Source organism: Podarcis tiliguerta (genome assembly GCF_965153285.1).
Source record: "Podarcis tiliguerta genome assembly, chromosome: 16".
NCBI classification, from domain to species: Eukaryota; Metazoa; Chordata; class Lepidosauria; order Squamata; family Lacertidae; genus Podarcis; species Podarcis tiliguerta.
In genome coordinates, this window is record NC_139549.1 from 11,614,904 (window position 1) to 11,634,271 (window position 19,368).

Here is a 19,368-nt window from a genome sequence, read left to right on the forward strand (position 1 = left end):
CGTTGCCCCCCTCCTCCACCGCCGGCTGAAAAGCGCCCTTCCGCCCTTGCTTGCCTTTGACGACGGAAGTAGGGCGGTGACGTCACCCTGCGCCCTCTTCCTGCTTGGGGTTGGGCGGGGGGACATTGGAGCGAGTGGCGCCTCGGCAAGATGGCGATGTCTCTATTAAGGTGACTGCGGGGGAGAGAAGACGGGAGCGAAGCGCTGGGAGGGAAGAGAAGGAGTGGGAGGCGGGGTGGGGGTCATTCCTGGCTGTCTGGGAGATGGGGTGTGTTCTGTGAGGGGGCCCTTTGTGGGGGGACACCTGTGCCCTTGGGTGCGACTGGGTGACATTGGTTTTTACCCTGAAGGTGTGGGTTTTTTTAGCGCCGTTCCGTTATCCTCTTGCAGAAGCTGAAATGCAAACCTAAAGAGTCTTGTCATTCTGCTGCGTGTACAAAGTGCGTTTTCACGTGCGCCAGCAAGCTGTGCCTGCCTTTCTGCTTGCATGCACACGCCCCACACCTGTCAGCTCGTGGGTACATACTGTTTTTGCGGTGCCACATATCTCTGTGCGCATTTAAACTTGTGTGTGCAGAGAGATGTAATCTGTGTCTGTATGCACTCACTCACAAGCCCCGCAGATGTAAGATGCACGCATTTAAGCATTATGCGCATAGCTAAGTATATAAGTATATGCATATAAGTATATGCTGTTTCTCATATTATTATTTAATTTATTACCCACCCTTCGCCTTAAGGTCCCAGGGTGCATTACAGCATTAGAACACAAAATTGCAACACCACGTTAAAACAGTTTGGTACTACTTACGTAGTTTCAAACATAGTTAACGACAAAGTTCAGTTGTTTTAGCATGAGGCTCTTAATGTCAGGATCGTGGGTTCGAGCCCCACGAGAAAGATTCCTGCATTGCAGTGGGTTGGACTAGATGACCCTCAGGGTCCCTTCCAGCTCCACAATTCTATGATTGCATGTCAGGGTTATGTGCTTGTGCACGTTTCTGCAAATGCATTTATTTGTGACACACCCACCCATAAACCCCCACAGCTGTGTTATGCTTATGCATTCATTACACGTCCACAGGCATTTCCACAAACTGAGACACATGTGTTTGCACACAAGCAGACATGCTGGTGGGCCTTCTCCACACACAGAAGGAGGCAATGAGACTGCACCCCTGGCCCTGCCTCTCATGTCCTATTCTGTGTTAGCCCTACCCCATGGGCATTTGTGTGCTGTTATGGGTACCTGCACCAGGAAAGCCTGTGTGTGAACAATTTTTCACCCGTTGGTGTTCTCATGATCAGAACCCCTGATCATGCATGGGTTCGGATCACATGCAAGCCTATGCATGACCTGTCATTTGCCTGTTGATTTTCCCAGTATAGATACCAGTGTCAGTGTGCCAGTGTTCAAGGCATAGGGCTGGTGCCATGCATGATGTCAGCAATGCAGTCCCACCAGCCTCTTCTCCATGTGGGCAAAGCTTCTACATGTAAAGTACATGTGACACCTTTAAGACAACCAGCAAACTGTTAGGGAGCACACTTTGGTTGTCTATTTTCTCTGATGCGTGAAACATAATCTTAAATTATGGCAGCTGTGTGTATGTGCTTTGATGGGCAGGGATGAAGGGGAGTGAGGCCAAATGGAAAGGAAATCCGTGAAAAACAGACGCCGATAAAAGCAGAATAGTTACTATTACTGTCACCAAGGCAATGTTGGTGCGAACACAAATATCCTGGCACTGGTAACCTAATTAATACCATGTAGTGCGATTAAAAACCCATTATCTTGATTCAGTCACAGGTTTTTGTTTGATTGAATTTCTTCATCAGTTGTGATTTAATTTCACACTGGAGTTTTCCCTGAAAGCTCTTTGTTTCAGAATGGCTACTTGTAAGTCCAGTAGGCAAGTGTCCAGTGAGGCTGAAATATTCTCCAACTAGTTTCTAAATGCTGCCCTTTCTGAAACCTGGTGCTTGTTTATCTCTTCTTTTGTGTACATGTGCTTGTTGCACTGCAAACATGGGTCTCTGTTTGTGCATAAGCTGAAATGCATGCATGAGTTTGTGAGAGTGTTTGCCTTGCATGCGTACACTTATGTGTGTGCTTCATTGCAGTCAGATGTACATAAGCTGAAATGCATGAATAATATATTTGTGGCACTTGTGAGCATGTGTGCAGTTGTACATCTGTGTGTCCATAAGTTTAAATACATATGTTGGCTTGTGGCATTGTGAATACGTCTTAGTGTATGCATGCTTTATTGTATGGAAGTGTGCAGTAGCCGTAAAGCATATGTAACCATTTTGTGGAACTATGCACAGGCTGTGTATATGCATCTCTGAACACCTGAGCTTAAATGCATGTGCAGGTTTATGGTATTGTAGTCATATATGCCCATTCTTTATCGATGTGGGTTTAGACGCACACATCTAAATTTAACATTTGTAGGTTTGTGAAATTGCAAATATCTGTAAGAGCACCTGTCTGTGTGCATATGTGCATACAATATGAAAGGTGTGCATACATGTGCAACATTGAGCACATGTGCCTGTATGTGTGAGTTGGTTCCCACATGTATGTGCATCACTTATCAAGTGGCAACTTATGTTTGAATGAGCTGTCACGGTTCTGCCACCATGCTCAAGAGTTTTCTTTTCACCCAGTGCCAGTTCAGAGGCAATGCTTTTCAATGGAACCACTTCACATTCTCAACTGCCCTGCACAAAATAATAATGGGAAGCGTCCTAGTTACAGAAAAATAACCATCACACTTTGCCACTCATTTCCTACGAAACGTGTTCATCACCAGGCTTTCAGCTAGTCTCAATTCTTATTTCTTTGCCCCTCTTTCTTGCCTCATTTTGACCTGCCTGTATCTCAGGCGGGTGGCGCTGTGGGTTAAAGCCTCAGCACCTAGGGCTTGCCAATTGAAAGGTCGGCGGTTCGAATCCCCGCGGCGGGGTGCGCTCCCGTTGTTCGGTCCCAGCGTCTGCCAACCCAGCAGTTCGAAAGCACTCTCGGGTGCAAGTAGATAAATAGGGACCGCTTACTAGCGGGAAGGTAAACGACGTTTCTGTGTGTGGCTCTGGCTCGCCAGAGCAGCGTTGTCACACTGGCCACGTGACCCAGAAGTGTCTTCGGACAGCGCTGGCCCCCGGCCTCTTTGAGTGAGATGGGCGCACAACCCTAGAGTCTGTCAAGACTGGCCCGTACGGGCAGGGGTACCTTTACCTTTACCTTATCTCATTTCTAGGGAAAATTGGCAAAATTGGCACTGTCGACACGGACTGCCATATGTCTGGATTTCCACCCAGACGCTGCTGACAAATGCAGGATTCTGGATATGTCTGGGAAATTCCGAACATATGGCAACCCTAATTTTACCCAGTCTTCTCAGAATTCTTGGAAGTAACCTGATCCGGCAAGGTGGGGTAACTGGAAACCGGAGAGAAAGTCCTTTACACAGTGCATTGTTAAATTATAGCGTGTGCTCCCACGGGAGGTCAGAATGGCCACCAACTTGGATGGCTTTAGAAGAGGAATAGACAAATTCATGGAGGAGAGAAGGCTACCAGCTGCAGTGGCTATATTCTGTCTCCACTGACAGGCAGCCATGTGCCTCCGAATATCAGTTGCAAGGAATCTCAAGAGAAGAGAGCAATATTGCACACAGGTCCTTCCTGTGGGCTTCCCACAATAATCCGGAAGACCACATTAAGAACAGGATTCTGGGCTAGGTGGGCCTTATAAGCAAGTTTCCTTTTTTATGTGTCAATTATCTCCAACACTAGTGTGTCCTTTAGACAAAGTCCACTCCAGTCCCCATCTCTAAACTCCTTGAGCTATGACCGGCTGCCTTGTGAATCGCTGGTTTTTTGCTGGTGTGTCACCTTTGAATGTCAGCCTGACAACATCTTGACGGGATCTGTCTAGAATAGCTCCTGTAGCTTGCGGGTGTGTGTGTGTGCCTGTAATAAAAAAAAGAAATTGAAACCCTTAATTTACCTCTTGCTCATGGTGTCAGTTTGCGACTGAAATCTGATGCTCACTGCACTGAAACAATGACCTGCTATTTTGCTAGCGCTTCAGGTGTGACAAATGGCATCTGCAGAATGAAATGAAAGTTTGTTTTCTTTCTTGCTTTTGCCCCCGCAGAAGCCTGCAAACCTTTACCCTTTAGGGTCCAGGCATGAAATAACTGCTTTTTATTATTGGCAGGGCTGGTTTTTCTCACCCATCTTGGATATTTTGTGTTTAGTGAGCAAATTAAAACGAGCTGCATTTCAAGAATGGAGATGTGAAGGACTGTACGTTTGATTTTGTGTGTGTGGTGCACAGATGCACACAAATATATTCCCCCGTTCATTAATTTTTAAAAGAAGATTTAACGTACTGATCGACAAATACATAGCAAGCATTCATCTTTCAAAATTATGTACACACATTCCTTCAGCTCGATATACATAGATTTATATTAAATCTGTAATAAGTCACTGTTAGATCGATAAATATTTAAAACCTTTTATGAAATCCATATACTGTATAGCATCTCTTCGGATGGATCTGTGAGAGTTTTGCAGCGGAAGTTGGGGAATTGCAACCAACTGCATTTCTGTCCCTTAATGGTTTGAATGGGTGGTTTCACATTTTATTTAAAAGCCTGGGCAGCCTGAACCTAGATGTAAGCAGACCTGAAATATAATCCATTTCAGACTCATCCATCTAATAGCTGTTATTGTTTGCTACTGGAGAAGACTGCCTGGTCAAAATGCTTTTGGCAATATTGGATTGTGATTTACTTAAACCAATGGGAAGCTGGCGATATATTTCTCTGGCTGTGTAGTACACGCCATATATTTAAAGTACATTCTTCCCCTCCCAATTTTTTTACCCCTTAAAGAACTATAGTTCCCAGCACCCTTGGGAAACTACAGTTCACAGAACTCAGGGGGGGCAGGCGGGACTGTGCTTTAAATGTATGCTGTGTACACAGCCTTAGTTGCAGTGCCAACATTTTATTTCGTTATTGTGTCGGAAGGTTTTAGACACATACACACCCCAGTATAATAACAATAATGGTTTCTGTGTGGTTATCGAGCAAAACGTGTTGTGTTTTCATGTTTCCTGCCTTGCACTGTGTCTTGGTGGGAAGAATAAGGCTTCAGTTGTAAATTCAAAGAGCACTTTTGTCTTTCAGATTAGCCAGCCGGCGATGCCTCTGTGTTCGTCTCGGACCGGGACTCTCCATGCGGCAGTGAGTTTATGACAGTAAAAAAAAATGGGCTTTTGTTAATTCTCCTCCTGCTGTTTGGATCCTTGCAAGATTCACTCCTCTGCCAGTTTGTTCTCCCATAATTCATGGGCCATTAAAACGGCTGGCTAGCTGTTAATGCTGTGATTGGCACTTTATAGAATCTGCAGGTGCTGCTCTCAGGAAATATAAATCAAAGGGCGTTCACTGGTTTACTTGCCAACGACTTGGCTTCAGATGGTCCTTTCCATTCACTCTTATGACTCTGTGCCCCTCCACCACACCCTTATTTATTGCAAACAAAAGTTGTCCCTAAACAAGCTTCCGATCAGAGCCCTACAGGAGAGGAAGTTGGTGCATCAATTTTATTTTATTATTGAAATAATTTCCCTCTTTTTAAAAAATAACCCTGCTCTTTACCTCCTTACAGAAAACAAATGAGGTTGATCCCATCCTCAGACTTACAGTGTCCTATTTTAGATGACAAAAAAGGAAAGGGGGAGGGGAGGAAGGAGGAATAACAACAATAGCTAAAGTTATGCACCTCCGGTTTGAGGCATTGTTCGTTTAACAAACCATGAGCCGCCCATGAGTCACCCATGAGATGATCGAACCATGGCTTTACCTCCCATTTTAGGACCCGCCCTGTTCTCTTGATTGCAATGCAGTATCTTCCCATGTTCCTAAGCACGGCACAGGCCCCAGCGCCATTGTCCTCTCCTGTATTTTCTTTTCCAGCGTGGTCCCCATGGCAACGACGGCAAAGGAGGAGATGGCCCAGTTTTGGGAGAAGAACACCCGATCCAACCGTCCTCTGTCCCCTCATGTCACCATCTACCAGTAAGAGCTGGCTTTGTTTAAGAAGGGAGGCGTTCACATTTCCAATTAATTGAGATAAAGAGCAAGATTTAGGACTAGCACCGGGACGGGGTTGGTGGGTGGTTTTTTGCAGCACGTCGTCAACACAATTTATACTGGGCCGATCAGACATCGTTCCACTTTATTAGATGTTCTGCAAGGCTTCCCCAAGGCTTACCGCATTATTGCCACCTTCTGCTACAGGTTCAGAGTTCCTGTGTTATATATACAAAGCCCCGAGCCGCTTTGGCTCAGGATACCTTAAGGACCACCTGAGCCTTCGTATCCCAGCTGGATCACTGAGATCACCCAGAGGAACCCTTTGCCACGTTGGCAGGAATCCTGAAAGGGCAGTCGACGAAAGAGCGGCTTACTTAAAGGGAAAGGGGTGGACATTTGGATTTGACGCTGCTGCACACCACAGGGGAAGGGCTGTACTTCAGTGGTTAGAGCATCAGTTTTGCATGGAAGTTCAATCCCCGGCTTCTCCAGGTAGGGCTAAGACTCCCTGTCTGAAACCTTGGCTCACTATAAAGCAGCTTCCTATATTCTATTGGCTCCCTGGATGCGGAATTCGCACCCTGTTCCCCTTGCAGCATCCTGTTCCTTCTTTCTTCCCAGTGGCGCTCGGAAGGTCCGCTGCTTTCCCTTTAAGCCGGTCTCTCTTTCTTCCACCGCCCCTCCAGGATTCCTGCCATTGTGGCAAAGTCATTCCTCAGCCACCTCCGTAGATTCCTCCATCCCTTCGCCTCATCTGGCTGGATTCCTGGCATAATTCTGGGTACAGGCACAGAATGAGCTGGAACAGTTTCTCCATCCTGGGTGATTTACACTTGGAGGGTCACCAATTCTCCCCCTCCTTCTCCAAATCAGTTCTGTTTTGAGTTTATTAATAGCCCACATACACAAACAAGATCCCAAACTCAATGTTTGACTCCATATAGTGAGGGGGAAATAAAATAAAAAGTACAAGCAATTCCACTAACTGCAACTGTGCATTGCAGCTGAGGAGAGGGCCTTCTCTGTGGTGGCCCCTAAACGGAGGAATTCTGTCCCCACCACAGAGGTGCATTTGGCACACCTTCATTCTGCAGTTTCTGTCATATGCTGAAGATACCTCTTTAGCCTGGTCTTTGACACCTGAGAGATGTACAGTACATATATGCATTAGGACCTGCTACCAGCTGTTAATATAAATAAATAGATAGATAGATAGATAGATAGATAGATAGATAGATAGATAGAATTATTCATATCCCGCCCTCCCCAGCCAAAGCCGGGCTCAGAGCGGCTAACATCAAATGTATAACACATTAACATAAAATCAGACAATCAATTAAAATACATCCTCAAATCAGATCAGGATCAGAATAAAATCCAATCAGATGGCAACCCACAGATTAGGGTTGGGAACCTTAAATGCTCACCAGGCCCAACTGTTTGTGCTGAACTTACATGGGCCTGTGAGAAAAATTGGGAGGCCACTTTCATGCAAGTTCTTATGAAAGGGGAGAGGGAGTCAGACTGAACCCCGACCAAAGGCCTGTTGTGGCCATTAGTAGCCTCCTCGTCCATGGATTTTTCTAGCCCTCTTTTAAAGCCACCCTAGTTGGTGGCCATCGCTGCTTCTTATGGGAACAAACTTTTTCACTGGGTGACTACATTGTCAGCCGGAGGCCTCTTCCCTCTCTCAGCCTCTTTTATTTTTTTCTTCCAGTGCAGTTAGATCTGTGCAAAATGTTATTTTTTTGGGTTTTACTTTATGCTGATCTGTGTATTTAGTGCTGTCTGAATGCTGGGTTGTGAAGGTTTTATGTTGTTTACATAGGGATTTATTTATTTTTGGTGTGTCTTACTGGTTTCTGAAAACAGCCCAGGGACTTTGGTTGATAAGCAATCTAGAAACAGAGTACAGTAGTTGAATAATCAATTGAAGAAAGGCTTTAAGACTCTGGTGGGGAGCCATTTTGGCCCCTCGTTATCTCCTTCCACACTGTGGGCCAACTTTGACAGGTGGGTGGGGTCACTATGATGCTATCATGTGACCAAAGGGTGGCTTCTCCCCCTTCCATCTGCCAACGTTCTAGGGCAGAGAGAGGGGTTCCCTGCGAGGGAACATGCAAGCGAAGCAGGACCCAGTAGGATTTAACTCTCCGTTCATCAGCTGATGAGCAGAGGGTTCAATCCTGCTCTCTGCAGGGGTGTGTTTCGCCAGTGTGTTCCTCATGGGGAATATGCTGGTGAATCTGCAGCCAGCAGGACTTAGCCCACCTATCAGTTTACATCAGCCAGCGGCACCAGCTGATTAGCCAGCTGGGTGTGGTTTGGAGGAAAGGGACTGGTGGGCCAAATAAGAACCCGCTGGAAGGCCAGAGTGGGCCCATTGGCTGCAGGTTCCCCACTCCTTTTTAAAAAGAGTTTGGTGGGATGGGGTGGGGGAAGAAAGAGCTCTTGTGAACTGAATGTTGGTGGCAGTCCGGCTAGACTCTGCTGCCTTGCTTTGTGCCCAGTGTCACTGGCCTCTCTTTCTTCTTCTTTCAGCTGGTCCCTGCCCATGATGATGTCCATTTCTCACCGTGGCACAGGAGCTGCAATGAGCCTAGGTACTTTGGGGGTCTGTCCTTTGTCACCTTCCTCTGGACCCCACTCAGTGCCCTCCTTACAGCTGCGGCTCCCTCTGTGCAGAACGGCCTGTAGCCTTTCTGCTGTGCTTGGGCTTCCCAGAGGCGCCTGGAGCAATGGGAGAATGCTGCTGAATTTCAGGAAAGGTGTTTTTTGCCTTAACATGGGGGCATGCATATGTGTCATGCATTTAAAAAGTGCTACCCCCCGCCCTTTGCAGTCTCAAGTGGTACAGTCCGCTCTCATGCCTGTCAACCAAGAGGCACCTCGTCAGATACATCTCAAGCAGCCAGGGGAGATTGGGGAGCAGAAGAAGATTTTATTTTTTTTTAATGCCCTGGGCAAGTCAGGGCAGGCAGCAAAATGAGAAGCATGACCACTGGGAAACAGCAGGACAGCTTGGGCCACGTTGGTCCTGCGCTTTGCAGGATGCTCCTTTGGCCAAGGTGGTGGGTGAAGTGTCCTGGGAGGGTTTTGCTGACCAGTGATGGGCAGGTGGGCAGGAAGGGAGCAGATCTAAGAGCAGCTTGGCGGTCTTCGCTCTTGCTGGCTCCGCCTGCCCTTCCCCACTGCCCCTGCCATCCATTCTGGCAGTGCCATCTGGAAACAGCAAGGAGAAGCCTTGAGGCTTAAAAGGAAGGAGCTGCCGCCGCCGCCACTCTTCCAGCCAACCCAGGCGCTCTCATCAAGCTGTCCTTATTGCGTATCAGCTGTCCCCGGCGCATGTCAATGCAGCTCTGCGTCCCAGCTCTCCCCCACGGGGTTTGCCTCTCTTTGCTCAGCTAGCTGAGGTTGCCTGTGCATTGGTAGCTGATCTGTAATTTGCCTGGAAAGGAAACTTTCCTCCAGAAGCTTTAAGGGGCTTTGTCAAAGCTCGAGCCACTGCTAATCTGGCCTTGCTTGTAGCTGTTCTGTGTCTCGCCCTGATGGATGCTCCTTACTCTAGTTGGTGGCCTTATAAGCTGAGCAGAACCATGGTATTAAGCCACTTGGATTGAATTTGCCATTTTACTGTATTGTAGTGTCTGATGGTTGGAGTTCTCTGTCCAGGGCTGATCAGTGCCTGCAAAACTCCCCTTTTGCTCAGCTGCCTCTTTACCTGCCGCACGCTAGGTGTATGGCTTGTCTTGGAGGTGTGTCCTGGGCGTAGGTTCTCCGGCAGCATGTAACTTGCAAAGCACAGGTAGCAAATGTGAGAGGTTTTTCAGGGGCCTGAGAGTGGTATATCTGCCTCCCATATCCTTAGCATCCCTGGGTGCCTCCAGACAGCCAGAATTTCACAGGAGGGGCTCAAGCTCAAACTGAAATCGGAGGTTTTTGCAAATAAAGCAGATTAAAGTTCTCTGTTTCCATTGCACAACAAATCCACTTTTCCCCCTAAGATAAGGTCTTGTTACATATGAACATAAAAAGAACGTGTTGGTTCATGCCCTTGTCACATCTAGTCCCGCATCCTGTTCTCCCGGGGGCTAAACAGATGCCTCAGTGGCAAGGCCTTGAGCTGGATCCCTTCACAAGAGGACTCTCCCCTCCTGTGGCTTCCAGAAATTGATATTCAGAAGCATTTCTGTTTCCAACTGTGGAGTCAGAGCATAGCCTATCAATGGCCTTCTCCTACATGAATCAGTCTAATCCGCTTCGTGGGTTGCCATTACTGCCTCCCGTGAGAGTAGGTTTGCAGTTTGCAAAGCGAAAAGGTGGGAAACACGTTGAAAAGCGGGACAAATTAATGATTTTATGGGGAAACAGCTGAACACCCTGCAAAAAGTTCGCGGTGGCTGTAGGGCGAATGTGCATTGCTGTATAACTGCCCTATGAACGGTGCTTTTTTAAAAGAAAAAAAAAGGTGGCGCTACTCACCATGAAGTAAGTGCCACACTTTTCACATGGAGGGGGGGGGGGTTTAAGATGCCAGTACTGCATATCTTTGAGTACCCCCAGAAAAAAGCACTGCCTATGAACAAATCAGAATGAATGCTCAGACAAAAATCAGGCATATTCCAGCCTCCGCATCAGCTTTGTGCAAAAGATCGCTCGATAAACAGGTTGTCCAAAGGAGCCCATTTCTCTTGTGTTTTTCTCCCCAGGGGTGTCGCTCTTTGGCTTAAGCGCTCTGATCCTCCCAGGACACTTTGCTGACTACTTGGATCTGATCAGGTCCCTTAGCCTGGGGCCTGCCCTCATCTACTCTGCAAAGTTTGCCCTGGCTTTCCCCTTGACCTTCCACACCTGGAACGGAATCAGGCATCTAGTGAGTAGCCCCTTTGGAATATGGATGCAACTCTCGGCATAAAAGAGACAGTGGTGGTGTGGCGGTTAGAGCACTAGACTCGGAGCTACAGACCAGGGTTCAGATCCCAACTCAGCCATGGAACTCACCAGTTGACCTTGTCCTAATCTTCCTTGCCCCGTTGCTGTTGTCGTTAATATTAATCATTGATTTCATTCATTATTTTATTTATTTAATGTATTTGTTGCTGCTTCTTTTTTTACCACCGTTACAATATGGACGCAAACAAACAGATTGAAGCCAGCATAAAATAAAGCAAAAAAAATTCTAAAGGGCAATCCTATTTTTAAAAAGGCAGGAATAAAACATTCCAACAAGTCATGAAGCCCACAGAGAATTATAAGCCAAAGGCCTGGCTAAATGTTTTTGCCTGATGCCTATATATATATATATATATATATATATATATATATATTCTTCCCATGATGCATCCTAGAGCCATTTGCAATATAATGACATAAGTATTCGCTGGGGTCTTGGGAGGAGTCGCTGTTTATGTGTTCAGGATTGCAGGCCCATTTTTATGGAGCTCCCTCCCAGTTGAGGTCAGACAGCCCCCCCCCTTTGAAATTCTAGCCCTTACCAAAGACTTGTTCTTTTTTTTGCTAGCAGGCATTTTAACTAAATTCTGATGTTATAGTTTCAGCTCAATTTTATTTTCACTCTACTGAGTCTGCAGTACACCGCTTAGAGGCGACTGTGATTAAAATGGCATATGAGCTGCTGAAATAAACATATGAAAATAATTATAACAATAGCACAATATATTTAAAATAAATAAATAAATAATTATTTTTTAAAAAACAGATTAAAGCAACAGCACATGCACAAAATCAATTCAAACCGAAAGCAGGTGCTGACCAGGATAGAGATTTTAGAAGGCTTGTTGAAAGAAGAACTTTTTAAGCTCATATCAGAAAGGCAGTAGAGAAAGCACCTGTCTGAAAGCGCTGTGGGAGGGAATTCCAAAGAGCTGGGGGCTGCCAGGCTGAAGACATAAAGTGTGAAGATAAATTGGGGAGACCCTCAGATGCCACCTGGAGCTCCGTGGAGGAAAAGCAGGATAGAAATATAACAGTAATAAATAAGAAGGTGGCTGTCCTGGTATTCAGTGGTAGACTGTCTCTGTACATGGAAGCTTTGCATTGGGGGTTCTGCCAGAGGAACATTGCTTGCCCACACATTCAGCAGACGAAAGGGGGAGGTTTGGGCTAGTGGCAGGATGTCTCTGTGTGGGTAGCAGCCTGAGCCAGGATTAACTCGTGCGACTCTGACCAACAGCTTAAAACAACAACAGCCAGGTGCCTAAAAGCAAAGGGATGGAAAGAGTTGACTTCCTTACTTACTGTATTTTTCGCTCTATAGGACGCACTTTTTCCCCTCCAAAAATTAAGGGGAAATGTGTGTGCGTCCTATGGAGCGAATGCAGGCTCCTTGGCTTCAGCGATAGCAACGCGAAGCCTCTGAAGCGCAGAGGGAGCGTTCCCTCTGTGCTCCGGTGGCTACGCGTTGCTTTTGCTGAAGCCTAAGCCTTTGGAGCGCAGCGGGACCTCACACTGTGCTCCAAAGGCTTTGGGTTCCTTTTGCTGAAGCCGGGAGAGCAAAACTCTCCTGGCTTCAGCAGAGAGGGAGAGCTGCGCAGCGCCCCTTCAGCCAAGCAGGACGAGAAATGGAAAGGGCTCTGTTTCTCCTGCCGCTTCGCTGAAGGGACGCTGAGCAGAGAGGGGGAGAATTTTTTTTCCTTGTTCTCCCCCTCTAAAACAAGGTGCATCCTATTTTCGGGTGCGTCCTATAGAGCGAAAAATACGTCCTATTTTCGGGTGTGTCCTATAGAGCAAAAAATACGGTATTTACTTCCTATATTTATGACCCACCTATCCTTTGAAGAGCTCAAGGTGACACACAAGGTTCTCCCTCCTCATTTTATCCTCACAACAACCTTGCGAGGTAGGTCAGGGTGGGGGGCGGCAGTCACCCAGGGTCACCCAGTGAGCTGAAAGCTGAGTGGGGATTTGAACTGTGGCCTCCCAGGTCTTCGTCCAGCACTCTAACCACTACACTACACATCCTGCACCCCCGGAGAAAGGAGCAATCATATTGCATTTTTGCATCCTTCTCTGCCATTTGCAGTGCTTCGAAGTGGCACTTCTTTTCAATGCAATTAGATCTGTCAGCGTGTTTTCTCTCTGGGAGGTGGGGGGAGAGGACAACTGCTCTGATTGCTCACTTCTGGGACTCTGCAACATTCCCTTGAAAGCAACTGACTCTTCAGTACTTACCCGGGGCTGAGATTTGGGACAGACGGTTCTCTCTGGGAGAAGTGTGAGCTCTGTGTATGTGTGTGTGTGTGTGTCTGTTTTTCTCTTTAGAGGGAAAAAAAACCTTATAAAGGCCAACCCACTGACTCCCTTGCCCAGCTCCTGGGCATCTTATGCCTCTCCGAATGAGCATCTTCTCTTCCTCTTGACTCCAGATAGTATGCATGGATTCTTCTGCCAGCCCACGCCTCCCTTTGCTTTTGAAAAATAAGATCTGGAGGGCATTCTGGTTTACTGAGAGTCACAATCAGTGGCTGCCCCTTGGGGCAGGGGATGCCGATTGGTGGGCGCTGGGCTTGACAAATGGATTTTGCTCCCTGCGCATCAAGTGTGCCCTTGTACATTATTAGGGAGGCATAGAAGCTGCTGTCACTCGATACAAACGGCTGTCATCAGAAGCTGCCACAGCTAGAGAGAAGAATATTGCCAGGAGAAAGAAAAGAGTGATGTGTGCACTTCTCTCTCTCTCTCATTCTCTCTCTCCACACACACACACACACACACACACACCAGCATACAGTTGCAGAAAGCGAGAGTGATCTGGGAGAAAACCCCACAAACTTGCAACACTGCACCCCAATACCATACACCTGTCAATTCTAGTGCAGCAGTTTGGACCTGCTTGCATGCAGAGGAACTAATCTGTGAGCTGGGAAATACCTTGTGGTGTTGAAAGCCGAGTCGTAGGTAACAGCACTTCCCTGGACACCTCTGGGGAGTAGGAACCCTTTCCAGGGGACTAGGCAAGAGAGGTCTACAAACATTACTTGTCTGCAAATTACTGGACAAGACAGGCTAGGGATGGCTGCAGACATGGGTGTGCGTATTCATTTATGTATAGATGTATGCTGATGGTATGTCTGGTGTAAATTATGCAAATTACACCACCTACTTTGCATAACGACTTGCGCATAGCTCTTTCAAGTGTTCACGGAGCTTCAGATGCATTATTGAGAGGCAATCCTTGCAGTTCTCTCGCTACAAGAAGCCAAGTTACAGGGAACCAGGCAGAGGGCCTTTTCGGTAGTGGCACCCGCCCATCAGATGTCAAGGAAATAAACAACTATCTGACTTTTAGAAGACATGTGAAGGCAGCCCTGTTTAGGGAAGCTTTTAATGTTTAATAGGTTATTATATTTTAGTGTTTTATTGGAAGCCACCCAGAGTGGCTAGGGAAACCCAGCCAGATGGGCGGGGTATAAATAATAAATAAATTATTATTATTATTATTATTATGGAACCTCCGACTCCATCAGCTGTCATCATGGTGGTGAAAGTGGGAGTGCAGCAGTGTCCAGAGGGGCCCAGGTTGAGGAAAGCTAGCATACCTGGTTTCTTACCCGCCCACCCCACATTATCCTCCAAAGAACCCTGTGAGGTAGGCTAGCTTGAGATGCAGTGACCAGGCCGAGGTCACCCTGTGAGCTTCATAGCTGAGGGGAGATTTGAAACTGGGTCTACCTGGTACTAACCCAACACTCATAACACGGGGGTTAGGCTCTCCAGATACTGTTGGGACTACAATTCCCATCATCCCTGACCATTGATTGGCCATGCTGGCTGGGACAGATGGGAGTTTATTATTCATTTCATAAAATGTATATAATGGTTTGCTAAAAGAATAAACCAGTGAAATAATCAGTTAAAAACGGCTGTTTAAAAGAACACTTTTGCTTCCCTCTCTCTCTCTGTCTTGTAGGCATGGGACCTGGGCAAAGGATTCAAAATACCCCAGGTCTACCAATCCGGAGTCCTCGTCCTTATCTTGACAGTATTGTCCTCCATTGGGATTGCAGCAATGTGAAGCTGGGCGGAGCAGTCCTCCTCTCGTCCTCTCCCACGCCTGAAATCCTGTTCTCTTCCATCTCTTGAACGGTTTAGTTCGTCAAAATCTCCGGAGCAGTTAAAAAGCTCGTAGTTGGATCTTGGGGGGAAAAAATAAAAAAAAATCTCCGGAGCAATAGAAGTTGAGGGGCAGCTTTTTGGCTAGGGAAACAGTCTGGGGTGGGGGCAAATGGTTCACAAATCATCACATAGTAAATGGTAATGAGACAATTCTTTCCTACCTTCTCAGATCCTCCCAGATTATTGTATAGAACCACTCTTTTTCTGTTTTTATTTTAATGTCCCACATTATCAACAGCCGGAGTTCAAGAAATCCCCCGTCCCGTTGCCCCCGAGGTAAAGCCTAGGGCTGGATGCGCAAGACTCCAAAGATGGCCAACAGCAGCCGAGTCCTGATTGGCTAAGAAGCTAGCATACCCACAATGCACTGCTTGAGCCATTGCTTTCCTCAGCCGCATGCTTCTTTTCGTTTCTCTCTTCCCCACCCCCAGTCTTCCCCCCAAAAAGGCTTAAGACAATACCAGCCTTTGTCCCCCGCCTAGGGGCTGAGGGAGCTCCATTAGCACACTGTGTGAGCGAGCGTGTGGGTATATTTTTCACGAGGACAAGGGTGGCCATTGATAAGCGAGGCTCGCAGGCAAGACCAGCACATTCAGCCGAAGCCACCTCCAGCGGCTGTCCTGTGCCTCACCCCTTTATCCCCAGAATGATGGCAGCGGCCGTGAGGCTTCGGGCCTGTGGCCTGTGGCTGCCTCTGCTGAGGTTGCTATGGCAACGTGCTGAAATGCTGCATTGCTCGCTTTGTAGGTGTGGGCCGCCAACATGGGCCAGGGGAAAAGAAAACAATGTCATTTTGGGCAAGGCCTGGCCTCATTGCTGCAGGTGTGGGGGGAACCTTTGGCCCTCCAGCCAGACTCTGCCAAACTACAGCTCCCATCAGCCCCAACAAGCATGGCCGGTGGCCAAGGATGATGGGAGTTGTAGTTTGGCAACGCCTGGAGCGAAAAGGCTTCCCCACACTGGCTCTACTTGGGTGGAAGAACTCAGGTGGTGTAATTTCAGACCACTTTATCCTGCTCGCCATCTTTGCAGATGGATCCGTCCCGATAATGGGGAAGCTCCAGATGGCGTGGGACTACAACTCCCATCACCGTTTGCCATGCTCACTGGGAACGATGGGCATTGTAGGCCTCACATCTGCAAAGGTCACATGTTTCTCCAACCCTGTCACAGACAAACTATCCTCTCGGACTCCGTAAATACTGTACTACCACCTCTTGAAATGTTAAAGCCAGACAGCTTTCCCTCCCCGTGAATGAAGCTGGGTTTCCTCTCTCCACCCTCTGTTCTCCACAAATGAAGCAACTTACTTCTCTGCGATCAGAACCATTGTTTGGGTTTTGTAAAGTTTCCACCTGTTTCTACTACTAATAAATTGTCCTCAGCCTTTCGTGGGGCACGTGAAGTTACTGGTGCTATTTATTCGACATGTTTCTGAATAATCAGGGTATATCACAGTGGGGCTCGTCTCACTCAGCTGTTGTATGTCTTGGGTGCGGAACCTGGCCCGGTTTAAAAATACATGGGCAATTCCAAGGTCCACTACCGCCCAAGTTTACAGGAAGAGATTGGTAGCTTTCAGCCCTTCCTCATCAGGTGGAATCCGTAAACCCAGATCTTCTGTATGCAAGAAATGTTCTTTGTTGCTGAGCAGAACTGGTGTGGTGTGGTTCAGCTGTTGCACTAGGACCTGGGAGACCAGGGTTCAAGTTCTTACTTTGCCATGAAGCCCACTGCGTAACCTTGGGCTAGTCACTGTTTCTCAGCCTAACCTACCTCACAGGCTTGTTGTGAGGACAAAATGGAGCAGAGAATCATGTACATCACCTTGAGCTCCTGGAAGGAAAGATGGGGTTTAAAAGGTAATATTAATAAATTGTAAGGGTGTGCAGCCCACCTGTCCTGGGTTCTTTGAATTCAACCCCTCCATGACCATCTGTCATAAAGGTAAAGGGACCCCTGACCACTAGGTCCAGTCGTGGCCGACTCTGGGGTTGCGGCGCTCATCTCGCTTTATTGGCCGAGGGAGCCGTTCTACAGCTTCCGGGTCATGTGGCCAGCATGACTAAGCCGCTTCTGGAGAACCAGAGCAGCGCACGGAAACGCCGCTTACCTTCCCGCCGGAGTGGTACCTATTTATCTACTTGCACTTTGACATGCTTTCGAACTGCTAGGTTGGCAGGAACAGGGACCGAGCAACGGGAGCTCACCGCGTCGTGGGGATTCGAACCGTCGACCTTCTGATCAGCAAGTCCTAGGCTCTGTGGTTTAACCCACAGTGCCACCTGTGTCCCTTACCATCTATCATAGGTGTGTGGAATTTTTGGCCCTCTGGATGTGGCAAAACTACAATTCCCATCATCCCTTGCTGCTAGCTATGCTTGCTGGGGCTGATGAGAGTTGTACTTCAATAAGACTTGGCCAAAGATTCCCCAGTCCTGATCTCCCACAATGATACGGATTTTTGCCCATATCAGGTGAGGTTGGTTGATCAGGGTGCAAAACCAGCTGGCAGCCTGCTCCAAAGCACATCTGGACATGTACCTGGTTAAATTAAAATGGAACGAGTGGGTCCCATAAATGGCTTTCAACTATGACCCAGCTCCAAAAAAGGGCTGGTGACAATGAGGACCTGCAAAAAAAAAAACATTGTTGAGAAAGTGTTCCAGCTGGCTACGCCTTCTTCCAGGATACAGTACTGTATTCCATTTTACCTCCACCCGGTTCCACATGTTTCTCCCACACAAAGACACACACACTCCCTATTTCACCAGGGTCTCCCCTCCCTTTTCTGCATTTCATGATTGAACAAAATGGGCCCACACTGTTCATTTTGGGGGGTGTTCCTTCCCGCAAGCCTTAGAGGTTCTTTCCCAAGATGGCTTTGCACTTCTGCAAACCTTGGGATTCCTGCCCCCACAAGCCTGCTGTTATCTCCCCCTTGCTGGGGACCACATCAATGCGGTTTATGTCCATCTTCCTCAGATACACACAATATATTCCCCAGCGTTCCCTGCAGCCTTGTATCCTGGTACGCTTCAAAACTAAATCTGCAGTAAAGCATTAATGCTGAGCATAGATGAAAAACCCCCCACCTGCTTGGCAGTGCCTGAATTTCTGATTCTAAAAAAACGGGTTGGTGGTGGGTGGGTGGAAAGAAAATCTAACCTGTCTGTCTGTCTCTCTCTCCACACTTCACAGTCTATTAAAAAGGGGAGACAAGTCCCAGATCTCCCGTGTGTTTTCTGAAAGCCTTCTCTTAAAAGCCTGGCTGCTTTGATGATCAAAAAAAGATGATCTAAGACTTTCCTAAGGAACAGGAGCTGTGACGGCTTTGCTTCTGTTAAATCAACTGTGCGTATCTATTACTGGGAAGAGTTTTACTGTCTAAATTTGCCCCCCACACAAAAAATACTTTTTTTAAAAGAAAGAAATAATCTTCTGTACGTGCAGGGCGTTAATGAGGATGGAAGCCTTTCGAGTCCCAGAACCAGCAGCTTTCAAGTCAACCAATTAGCTTGGTTTCTCCCACACACACACATCCCTTTTTAAAATGGGCTTGGCATTAACAGATGAGGTCGTGGGGTTTATCTGTTGCTTTCTGCAGAGGTGGTTTCAGGGTGACATGACCGGCGTGACCGCGCTGCAGGGGGTGCCACAACAATGCCGTTGCTTTCAGGATGCTGTATGTTGGGTGTGGGTCTTCCCCATCCCCTTCTCCAAATGGCAGATCCCTCAAAAGCTCATTGGGGAGTTGCGCAATGGGGAAAGGTTAAGGATGGCAGGCAATTCCTGAAGGGACAGCAATCTTCTGTGACTGTGGTTGCCAGACTGTGACTTGAAGTCTCCAGGTTTGTCTGACCACCCTCAGGTGGCAAGGGTGGGCCTTGAATCCCCAGGTGAGCAAGAGCACCATATACAGTGGTACCTCAGGTTACAAACACCTCGGGTTACAAACACTTCGGGTTACAGACTCCTCTAACCCGGAAGTAGTACCGCAGGTTAAGAACTTTACCTCAGGATGAGAACAGAAATCGCGCGCTGGCAGCAGCGGGAGGCCCCATTAGCTAAAGTGGTGCCTCAGGTTAAGAAGAGTTTGGATTTGATATCCTGC

At 47.5% G+C, this 19,368-nt stretch overlaps 1 protein-coding gene across 2 annotated transcripts; it reads left to right on the plus strand.

Moving 5' to 3' along the window:
• The first annotated feature begins 93 nt into the window (after positions 1–93).
• SDHC (succinate dehydrogenase complex subunit C) lies at positions 94–16,659 on the plus strand. 2 transcript variants are annotated; one of them, XM_083418677.1, is made up of 7 exons: positions 94–170; positions 5,208–5,264; positions 6,000–6,101; positions 8,661–8,722; positions 10,829–10,992; positions 15,049–15,263; positions 15,314–16,659. In XM_083418677.1, the coding sequence occupies exons 1-6, from the start codon at positions 151–153 to the stop codon at positions 15,151–15,153; spliced, it is 510 nt and encodes a 169-aa protein (XP_083274803.1). In that variant the 5' UTR covers positions 94–150; the 3' UTR covers positions 15,154–15,263; positions 15,314–16,659. The 2 variants fall into 2 exon arrangements, with proteins under 2 accessions (XP_083274803.1, XP_083274804.1); XM_083418678.1 differs by having other exon boundaries at positions 15,049–15,252; positions 15,311–16,659.
• The last annotated feature ends 2,709 nt before the right edge of the window (positions 16,660–19,368 follow it).